Below are 10,487 nucleotides of genomic sequence, written 5' to 3'. Positions count from 1 at the left end.
ATCTCATCTCCTCTAAAATTGGTGTATTTGACCTCCTTATCGAGATTCCCGAGCTTCTTATTCCTGTCAGCCCACGTGTGGGAGACCAGCAAATCACACAGCAGAGTCTTCCCCGAATGGAGGCCACCGACAACAGCGACGTTTCTGATGAGGCTGGGGTGCTCCATCAGACCCGCTAGGAAATGATAATCATAAACCAGCTCGGGGACCTAAGCAGCCGTACGAGTCATAGAGGGATAGCAGGGAGGAGTAGTAGTACCTCCTTCTCCAGCTTATCAAAGTCAAAGGTCTTTGTAGGGGCAATGATGGGTTGGGTCAACGGTTGGGTATCTTCATCCTAAAGATACCATGCCATCCGAAATCTTCGCTGTGCGTTGAGACCTTATTACTTGGAATACGACTTCAGCCTCTGGATAGACTTCATCGGCATCGGGATAATGCTTCTTGTCCTCCGCCAAGACGATCCTCTGCTCGACAGGGGCGCCGTCTTCGGTGGTGTCCATCGGCACTGCCTCTTGGCTAGCCGCCGCGGCTGCCTCCCCGCCGTATTCGGAGCCTCCAGCAGAGCCTATCCAAGAAGAAGTGACGGAAATGTGGTATGGATAGAAGGTCAGGCTACTACTCTCGTAATCAGAGGCGTCGTCAACATCGCTATCGGGCCCTATGTAATTGCCGAACTCATCGTAGAGCGGCTGGTCGGACATGGTGTGTAAGGGACCCCAAAATGTCCTACACTAACGCTAGAAGGGTTATCGATACTCTAATGGGCCCCCTCATGGGTGAGTACAGAATTAGAGATAAATTCAAGTCGCTATACACCAAAGTAAAAATATCTACCGCGACAGAAAAGTCTACAAGCTGACCTATTTTGTATCTTTCCAACGCAACCTAAGGATACAAAGGCGGAGAGGAATTTCAGAAGCCATAGAGAAAACATAGAGCAAGCGTGGGCCCCTAGGGACTCTTGGAGACCCCTACCGAACGAAATAAGGAACCGTTGAGGAAATGCAAGGTAATATGAGTGCGCAAGATGTATAGACTGCACCTTGTAGACTAATGCTAGTTCATACAGACTGAGCTGAAAGTAACGATAGCCATTCATAGAGAGCGGCTCTTCGAGAATACGGTGAGTGAGACAGCGTTGTATATGTACTCTGTACTGGTTTAGGGTCAGCAGTGTTTCTCTGTAGAGGTTCTTGGTATTGTTCACCAATAGTGTATGCCTGACCTATTCTGTATCTTGCATGCTGGACCTCAGGATACCTTCCTCTTCCCTCCCCTATGGTGGACTGCCAGAACAATGCATTCTGGCGCGGTATCGACTCCTTCGCTGAGATATCCAACGACTTGGTCATTCTAACGGACCGCCAAGGGAAGATCGTATACGGCAACTCCCAATCAGAGGCATGGACTGGGTAAGGGTGAGGAATGGAAGAGCATAGAAAGATATTCCTGATAGGTTCAAAGCTGAGGAGCTCATCGGTCGCGACATAAAGATGCTCATGCCCGACAGAGTGGCGGTGAGTCACGACTCGTTGCTACAGCAGTTCGTGAAGAAGGCAGACGAGGCCATGGCGATGGACCCTACTCGACGCCCGAGTAGGACATGATTTTGGAAAGCAGTGGTATGATAGTGTCCCAACTCAGAGATAAACGTGGACGAGAGTAGGAATGTCGAAGTGAAGCACAAGGATGGGCAGGTTACTCCAAGCTCGTTGTTCGTATCGATACTGTAAGCCTCCGCGATCATAGCTAGTAGTAGTAGTAGTAGCTGAGCTTTGATTGGTCGGAATTGGTCTTGTGTTCGACGAATTTGAACTTGCGTTTCCGAACTCATAAATTTCATTTACGAATTTGAACTTTCGTTTCGAATTTGAACTTTCATTTCGTGAAGAACTCCTTTCACTCGTCGAAAATCAAATTTCATTCATCTAATTTGTTCTTTCCATTGTTGAATTTCAGATTGAAAAGTTGTGTACAGTTTCACTCAGTTTCGACTCGGATCCTGGCGACTACAAGCTATGTGCTATACTACGAGACTGCACCAAGATATGTGAGTTAGAGCATAAGAAGGATAGCTTCATGGCAACAGTGAATCATGAGCTCAGTAAGCTCTGGTAGCTGTTTTTAATCTCCAAAGACCTACACTGTTTTAGGAACTCCTCTGAATGGCGTCATTGGTCTCTCGGAATCGCTCAGGATGACAGAGCCCAATCCGGGGAGAAAGAAGCATTTGGATATTATTAATAACTGTGCAGTACTGGGGAGGGAATTTCTTAGCGGAGCGAAGTTTTTTTCGTTATCGGAAATTAGGTTAGATTGTTGGCATTGGTGAATGAGATTATGGACATAGCGGCGTTGAAGGCGAAGAAGATGCAGTTGAATTTTGGTATGGTTAATGTAGGAGCATCTTGGGCCAATTTCGTGGCGCGTGACGATTGCCTAAGGTGAACGAGATATGTGAGCAAGTATGTGGAGAGATGATGGAGGCAGTGGACAAGAGAGGAAGGAAGATCAAGAAGGACAAGGTCGATCTAGACTTCATACCGGACCCCGCATGCCCTGAGGTTGAAGGCGACAAGGAGAGGTAAGTGCGCTCGACTGTTACTTCGACTCGATCATCGTCGGTATGGGAATGGACTCAGTGAGGGGCATATAGAGACGTGTGGTCTATTGAGGGTTAGGTGATGAGCATTGAAGCTGAACACTGTGATTCCGTTGTCGTTGGGCCGGGGAGTTAGAGTGTGAGCCAAACAGTTATGGATTTTCCAGGTGGTTTTCTTCAATTTGAGAATTATAGACTTTGGAAAGCTTCTAAAACGTTGGTGTCAATCGATTCACATTTCATCATGTTGATATTACTCAAATTTAACCTTCGAACTCTCACAAATTGGAGGCGTTGTAAGTACTACTTTGCATAACGCCTTGGGCCACACTGTAGAGTGAGAATTTTGTGGCGCAGTGACGGCGTGAATCAGGTTGCACTATGTGATGTCGGCTATGGTCAATAACGCGTGCAAATTCACATCGAAGGGATCAGTGAAGGTGATCACCAAGGGCAAGGCCAGAGGGGTGAGTAGCAAGAGATCCCGGGTTCGATCCTCGGTGATGTCATTTTTAGGTACTAATTAAGATTGTAGACACGGGTATTGGCATTGCTGATGACAATGTGAAACGAATATTCACAGAGTTTGAGCAAGAGGATGACGATCACGAAAATCGCAAGTGAGCTACCTCCATTTGAGACGGCATTCTCTCGCTATTATCAATGATCTCATTCTGATCAACTCCTCGGCAATGAGAACGACATGGAGAAGCAATTCGATCCATCAGTTCGACTTCTCTCTCCTTCTGGCCCGATCCTGTTTTCGTCCCCCTCCCCCCTCGTGAGTACTCGAGTCTCCCTCAGGTTCGAGGGTCTGGGCTTGGGGCTGTCAGTATCGAATGAAGTTATCAATCTGCATGGTGGAAGATTATGGTGCGAGTCGGAGCCGGGCCGAGGGAGTAAGAGCCGGACCCCCAGACCTGCTACGACGCTCACTAGTTGTGACTATGCACGAGCGTCGAACCGAAAACTGGTTCGCGGTTTCTCACCGTGGGAAACGATCCAGACGAACTAACTATCATATTCTGAATCGCCAGGCTCTGTTAGAATATACCAGCCGGAGTTCATCCCACTGTATAGAAATCACACAGCCTTCTTGACCTGCCTTGGTGTCGTTGAATGCTGCAGTTGCTGATGTCGTAGTGAAGGAGTTCGTTTATGAACCGCTCTCCCTCAGCCACATTCTTCATTGACTTGGTGTCCAACGCTCGTGAAGTGGTGGATGCTCGAAGCAAGAAGCGTGCTCAGAAGAAGGAGTTGACACAGAAAATGGTATTCCTATCGACACCGCCTCCTGAGCGGACCTTGTTAGGTTATGGCTGACGAGGGTGTAGCTGGCGAAGGAGATGACCTGGAAGATCTACAGAACACCATCAACGAGCTCGCGGTGAAGGAAGTGTTGATTATTGATGACAGCGATGACACTGCGACGATACTGCGCCCAATGCTGGTGGATCGAGCCTATAAGACCAATACGGTTACCGATGGTTTCGCGGCTTTGGATTACTTCAATATGCACCCGATGCCTGATATAGTGATTATGGAGACGGAACTGCCTGGCAACTTGCCCGGCCTGGACTTCTTGAGTCAGTTCAGGAGAGAGAAGCCACCGGAGGTGAGATTACAACAGTGGCATGGTAGTTGGCGACGGCGCTCCCTCCGAGGTACCGATACTGGTGATTACTAAGTCAAAAGAGACGTCTAGTCACCTTGAGGCTATACGGAGAGGGGCTACAGCAGTCTACACGAAGCCTGTCACAGAGGAGAAGCTACCCATCATCATTGACCACATTTTCGCCCTTATACGAAACCGTTATCATGTTCAACATGAGAACAAGGCGAAAGTCAACTACGAGGTGTTAGCATCCTGAAATTTGACTCGGGTGGGAGGTCTTCTTTCATTCCAGGTGATGGGCCGGGTGATGCCAAAATTCATCATTAATCGATTAAGGGGAGGTGCCACAATGATTGCGGATAAGTTGGAATGTGTCAGCTGCGTGGCGGCGGTTGTGCATCAGTTTCCTCTCATCACGCAGGTGGGTCTGACGACGAAGCCTCGGGTTGGTGTAATGGAAGGGATCTTGGTCAGGCGGTGCCGGTTACACAATTGGTTGTTCTGATGAATAAAATGACGAATAGTTTCGACCAGCTCTGTAAAGACAATGGGATGTATTCTGTGCTTTCTAATGGGGAGCGATTTCTGGCTGTGTGCGGGCATGAGTCGACGAATGATGAGCATACAGAAGTGGCCTTGAGATTTGCTAGCAAGCTGTTGAAGGGTGAGTTCCCGTGCGATAACTGCTCCCGGTGAGTGTGGGTATTTCATCGCTGGAATGGTCTAGTTGGTTATGACGACTGCCTAACACGCAGTAGGTCCCGAGTTCGATTCTCGGTTCCAGTATTTTTTCCTCAGCCGAGCAATTGAAAATCGGCAGCACTGGGCAAACCATGAAGCTCAAAATAGGCGTAAACACAGGCCTGGCCTATGCTGGTGTCATCGGCGGCCGAGCCAAGGCTCCACAGTACGCCTTCTTCGGACCGGGGGTGCAGATTGCCGAGTGGCTCGCTGAAACGGGTGTTCCCTCCCACCCACATGTCGGCAATGAGACTTACAAGTTGATTATGAGAGAGCATGAGGGTTCGGGCCTGTTCTCATTCCAAGAGAGAGGCGAGCTCAGAGTATCAGACTCTGAGACCCTCCAGACGTGGTTGTTCAAGGAGAAGGCCGACCAAGACTTGTGCCACTTGAAGGCTTTGGGCGTCCTCACAGTCGGTGGGGCAACGGGTGATGATTCCGGAGACATGGTAGAATCTACGTCCGATCCTTGGAGAGTGTACTCGTCGTACCGTTAGCTTGAACGTATACAAGAGTTGGAAGCAGAGCTCAGTATTCTACATGGAACCTCCGCCTCTATAGCAGCAACAGCTACTGCCATCGGCAACGACGGCGGAGTAGCTCAGAAGGCGACATCACAGGCCGACCTCATACAGGAGCAGCTCCGACGAAAAGGAACCATCAACGCTAACAATGCCATAAGTCTAGTGGAACCCATGGAGCGTAATATAGCAGGAGCCACTACTCGTCTATCCCAGTCCAAGGGACTTGACCCATCGCAGTGGGGGGGCACCTTTAGTATGAGCCTGTGGTCTCGATCAGGCATCTGTGAGACTCTGATGGAAGTAGTAGCGTATGCAGAGGAAGAGGAGGGTCGGGCTGCGGAACTGCTGGAGAGGAAAGTGATGCCCCAGAGTGCTGCTGGAGGGAAGCTAATGGAGGTATTGAAGACAGTACCAACTCGTGAAGCCACAATAATGGTTTAGGAAGGAGGAAGAAGTGCTGGGGAGGCTTCTGGGCATCCGATATTGCTCAGACTAGCAGACCTAGAGGGTCGGATCAAAGAGCTCAACTCTCAAGCAACAGAGGCAAATGTGGAGGCGAGAAGGGCTCATAGGGTTCTGAGGGACCTTGTCAAGGTGAGTAGGAACCGGCCTAGTATATAGTGGGATTGTTGGCCCTCAGATTGGTTTCCACGTGGGGGACCAGACAGACATGGTGCCGTCGCAAGAGAAGGCGGAAGAGATGATAACATCGATGGAGGAAGTGGTGAACTCGATCGTCATGGCCACCGGTCTCGCACAAGAGATCGAATCTGAGCAGAAGAGGATAGCTGCTGAAGAGGCGGTCGTAGAAGAGGAGGAGAATGACAACGGCTCGGAGGCTGATGGGGGAGGGGGGAAGGAAGTACGGCAGATCTATCCTTCATTATGGTATGCATATCTGGTCAGGATGGTGATGGGGTAGATCAAGTGGGAGTAGGCTCCGACGATGCTATGCATCCATTAATAAAAACTATGAGGACTCTTCAGAAGGAGATAGACTTTATACAGGTTAGGAGTTTGTGGAGGGGTCATTTCGGCGTCGTCGACTCTTGGATTAGGACTATGTGGCCGATACAGAAGACCTATTGGAGGCGGTCACCGGCGGCACGGCGGCTAACACTAGTGAACCGCAAGGCTTGTTCGGGCTGCAGGTTCAGCAGTTGCAGACGGCGCTTCTGGCAAAGGAGGAGGTATCACTAACGGGGATCTTACATTAGTAGCGAAGTAGTAGTTCATTGATAGGAGTTGAAGCGGCTCGAGGAGCAGCTGAATAGCCGTGGGGAGGAGGCTCAGATTGTTGTGAAGTTGCAGAAGGACCTCACTGATACTGAGATACGTCGGGGATGCCTACAGGGCGAATTAGAAGCCACTAAAATGGAGATCAGCCGGTTGAAAACGAAAGGTGGGGAGAAACAGAGAGACCCGTATTGTGGTCGGTGACCGGCTGGTAGGTTATGTACTAAAACAGAGAGAGCGGAGATCTCCTATTACCGAGATGTCGCGGAGGAGTGGTACTGACACTGAATCGGCGGACGTGGAGGGACTGCGACGGCTGCTTGCGGCTAAGCAGGCCGAAGCAGAGATGTACAAGTCGTCAGTCGCTGACCGTCCGCTCAACAACGCCGCAGCGGTACGGATGATGGGATGGTCTTTGGAGGTCCCAGGCGTGGAGGTGTAGGTGATGAAGCAACAGAATGATATCATCCACCAGCTCAATAACGAGATTGTGAAGATGCAGAATGAGGCTGCTGCTAGGGCTGGGGGGAAATCAGGTGGGATCGGTCCTTGAGGGCAGGAGGGATGCCGGTACTCAGGCCACACTGCTTTGGTCGCGGGTGAAAGGGCTAATAGACAAATCAAGGACCTTCAGGTCTTAGGGAAAAAGCACTCCTCTAGATGGGGGACTGCTGGTCTTCAGGAAGCGCTGCTGAACGCGCAACAAGACGTGAAGCATCTTATGCTGGAGATGAGATACCATCACGGCAAGACATCACAGCTTGCTAGTGACAACCAAATATTGGCGAAGTAGTGGAGAAGGGGCAGCAGGGGTGTGCATGCGTGCTGTTTAGGGACAATCAGACAATGCAGGCGAAGCTGTTAGCGATGGCCAGCAAGATGGAACTTATGCAGCAGGTCTCGTACCATCTTCTGCCCACCTTCTCTAACCACTTGCCTCCTCAGACACTGCGACATAGGGAGATAGAGCTGGCTGATCCACGGCATATGATCAGACAGGCCAGGGATCAGATGTTGGTGAGAATGACCGCTGCGCCATGAAATTGCCCACTTCCTGGACTGATCAGCTGCCCGGCGACAAGGTATCCGGTCTGATCAAGGTCGGTTTCGGACGACAGGGCTACGGCATGCCTCCTTCGTTGGGTCTAGGGTACGCTACTTCAATACTTATCGCTACCACATGCTGCGGTGTCAGGCATCCAGTCACGTCGTCCAACGGTCATGACCCCCCACAGAGCTCTACCCTCATGGTAGAGGAGCTCAACAACGCAGGCCCCTCCTCTGAACGGCGTATGGGTAGGCTCCTAATGCACGGCTATGATCGACGACCTCAGCCTCAGGCACTACCGAGCGAACGCGGCCCCTCTACGATGGCTATGCGGAGACGAGACACTTCTGAATGAGAAGTCAATTTACAGTGTGATTCGGCATTTCCCTGCTAGCAGTCAGTATCATGTAACATACGTTGCTACTCGAGTCGTGCCCGTTCTCGTTGAAGATGATAATACCTCGCGTTCGTAGTCTGGTATAAGGGCCATCTTCTTGTGACAGGAAGACTATTGATAATATACGCTACACTTCTATGGCAAATACAGAATGTCCACTATCGCGGCACATAAAGCACTGCTGTATGCGCTTTTATCACCTCGGGTGATGCATAGATTGGTAGCGAAAAAAGGATGATGGAGTCGCGAAGTTGCACCGAGTTTTCGAGTTACTTTCTCATCACACAGATGATGGACAGCTATCAGTGATTATTATCGAAATATTGAGATTCCGTTTTTGCCATTATTTGGTGGAGTTGCACTCACAGATCCTCCCACACATTCACAGCGTCATAGACGACAACGTCATAATTCAATCTGCACCTTCCGTCAGCATCACCAGTTCACAATACCAAGATTCTTCTACTACTATTGCGTAACGCGATTTGTGTTCAATCATCGAGATGCTCATGTATTTATACCAACTTTCCACTACATTTAACACGATAACTCCTTAAGTGCGCAGAAAAGAAACGTTGGTAATGTGATGAGGAGAACTATAGAGCAAAGACCTTCCGGCTGACCTGAGAGTCGGGTCTCCATACATACTCATACTCCCCCGTACCTAATAGAGGAAGGATGCAGACACGAACAACCTCCATTGGCATCAGATAAACTCGACCATCGTAGGAAGAGGCGTCTATATCGAACTAATCCGATACGTAGTGATTGTATATTAATTGATGCGCTCGAACTCATCCTCCCCATTACGTTTGGCGAACAGGCCTAGCTGCAATGACCTCAGCTTGAGCGTGAACCGGGGGCCTATTTCTTGCAAGGCACATCGATCATCCTTGTCGGTACTCTCGAGATCTCGGAAGACGTACCTGAGATATCACGACTAAGTGCTGATATATTGTTGACCGCGCGCCACGAAATTATCAACTACTACCGGTAGTGGCGGAAGAATACGAAGTCCCGTTGGTTGTGGAATGCGACTACTCTTCGGCCCTTGAAGTCCGGCTGGATAGCACCTGACCAAAGCCAGCTGATCGAACATGTATGGACGAGCAAATCCGATACTGTGAATTATGATGTAACGATGATAGCCACTACTAAGAAGATACGTAGCGACGGAACGTGAATTTTCGGGTAACTATTCAGGAGGTTAACGTCTCGTTGGACAAATCGCTGCACCAACTGGGAACGACCGTTCACCGCCACCAACAAGATGCCCTGATCTGCAGTAAGGTGCAAGGAGATATGCCTACCGAAAAGGCTTCCAATTTGCCTCCCTACTCTGTGACCAAGCCTCGTACCAAAACCATTCAACAGCAGTTCAGGACGGTCATCCGGGTTACCTGAATACACCTTCAGTGGCATCCCACTATACCCGCCGGACCTATTACATGTAGCTCCATGCTTCATATCAGCTCCCAGTTCCAAACTAGTTAGCCTCCAATAGCTAGTAGGGCCTTCAGGTAGACTGGTGATATGAAGCGAGGATGGCTCGTGCTTCCTATCCTCCGATAATACCTACACATCCAATGAGCATATCTAAACTGTCCACGTCAATGCCGCCATTCGATACCACACATTGCACTATGATTCAGCCAGTAGCAGGTGCGAATGACCAAACTGAGACCTCCTGTAGTAGGGACACTTTTAGTCCATACAAGCCTTAACGCGAATTTCATTTTCCCCTAAGCCATTCTACCACGCATAGAGAGGCAGTCACATTTGGTGAGTGAGGAAGTCCGCCCTAGCTTACCACGACTGCTGTGAATCCTCTGTTGTTGGCAAAGTCGCAAATTTTGGTGATAGGAAAATGCTTTTTCCGGAAGTACTGCAGGCCCGGCACCACTTCCACCAGCTCTTTAATGAGACCGTATGATCGCTCGGAGGGATACTGACAACGTATAGAATGCTCGCCCCCATCAGGAAGGTCCCAAGTTCGATTCCCACACCCGCTATTTTTCCATATTACAGCCATGGAGGTAGTGAGCATTATCTTGGGCTCTACAGACTCCCTCTCCTCCTCCTCCTCCCCTTCCACCGAGGTAGCTACTGTACTCGGTGTGGACAGGACTGCTGCTGCTGCTGGGGGCAGGACCTCGCTGGTGGGAGGGGGCGTCGGGAAGGTGTGTCTGAGAAGGCATCATCCTATACCCTCCGAAATAGGCAGTCCTAACATGCCCAACCGAACGACTACTCATCGCCCGATACACCCAGTGTGCTACGGCTATGAGCCTTCACTAGCTGAAAGCTAGTAAGCTATGTGC

At 49.9% G+C, this 10,487-nt stretch overlaps 3 protein-coding genes across 3 annotated transcripts in view; 1 reads left to right on the top strand and 2 right to left on the bottom strand.

The window, feature by feature from the left end:
• The window catches only part of Pmar_PMAR018955 (Snu114p GTpase, U5 snRNP-specific protein, 116 kDa, putative), a gene marked incomplete at both ends in the record, with an annotated part of 4,161 nt that extends 3,457 nt beyond the window's left edge, over positions 1 to 704 (bottom strand). The window contains 4 exons of the mRNA XM_002786876.1: positions 33 to 209; positions 260 to 337; positions 390 to 556; positions 623 to 704. Coding sequence (XP_002786922.1) covers positions 33 to 209; positions 260 to 337; positions 390 to 556; positions 623 to 704 — 504 coding nt within the window. The remainder of the gene's footprint in view (positions 1 to 32; positions 210 to 259; positions 338 to 389; positions 557 to 622) is intronic.
• A 577-nt stretch (positions 705 to 1,281) lies between these two features.
• Positions 1,282 to 8,120, top strand: Pmar_PMAR018954 (sensory transduction histidine kinase, putative; the record flags this gene model as incomplete). Its single annotated transcript, XM_002786875.1, has 31 exons — positions 1,282 to 1,415; positions 1,460 to 1,599; positions 1,648 to 1,732; positions 1,992 to 2,107; positions 2,157 to 2,257; positions 2,314 to 2,400; positions 2,448 to 2,587; positions 2,979 to 3,072; positions 3,122 to 3,225; positions 3,410 to 3,504; positions 3,783 to 3,877; positions 3,918 to 4,220; positions 4,270 to 4,461; positions 4,513 to 4,641; positions 4,695 to 4,884; positions 5,019 to 5,410; positions 5,459 to 5,663; positions 5,763 to 5,881; positions 5,927 to 6,079; positions 6,126 to 6,347; positions 6,392 to 6,493; positions 6,544 to 6,675; positions 6,728 to 6,887; positions 6,937 to 7,115; positions 7,164 to 7,257; positions 7,300 to 7,355; positions 7,404 to 7,510; positions 7,555 to 7,738; positions 7,789 to 7,871; positions 7,917 to 8,017; positions 8,062 to 8,120. 31 exons carry the CDS (start codon positions 1,282 to 1,284, stop codon positions 8,118 to 8,120), a joined length of 4,353 nt encoding a protein of 1,450 aa, XP_002786921.1.
• Positions 8,121 to 8,941: 821 nt separating this feature from the next.
• Positions 8,942 to 10,487, bottom strand: part of Pmar_PMAR018952 (Ribosome production factor, putative) — a gene marked incomplete at both ends in the record, with an annotated part of 2,833 nt that continues 1,287 nt past the window's right edge. Inside the window, 6 exons of the mRNA XM_002786874.1 lie at positions 8,942 to 9,092; positions 9,158 to 9,239; positions 9,477 to 9,566; positions 9,615 to 9,741; positions 9,977 to 10,114; positions 10,193 to 10,231. Of these exons, the coding sequence (XP_002786920.1) occupies positions 8,942 to 9,092; positions 9,158 to 9,239; positions 9,477 to 9,566; positions 9,615 to 9,741; positions 9,977 to 10,114; positions 10,193 to 10,231 (627 nt within the window). The remainder of the gene's footprint in view (positions 9,093 to 9,157; positions 9,240 to 9,476; positions 9,567 to 9,614; positions 9,742 to 9,976; positions 10,115 to 10,192; positions 10,232 to 10,487) is intronic.

The sequence above is a fragment of the Perkinsus marinus genome (assembly GCF_000006405.1).
Source record: "Perkinsus marinus ATCC 50983 genomic scaffold scf_1104296930512, whole genome shotgun sequence".
Lineage (NCBI taxonomy): Eukaryota > Perkinsozoa > Perkinsida > Perkinsidae > Perkinsus > Perkinsus marinus.
This window is presented reverse-complemented; position numbering and strand designations above follow the sequence as displayed.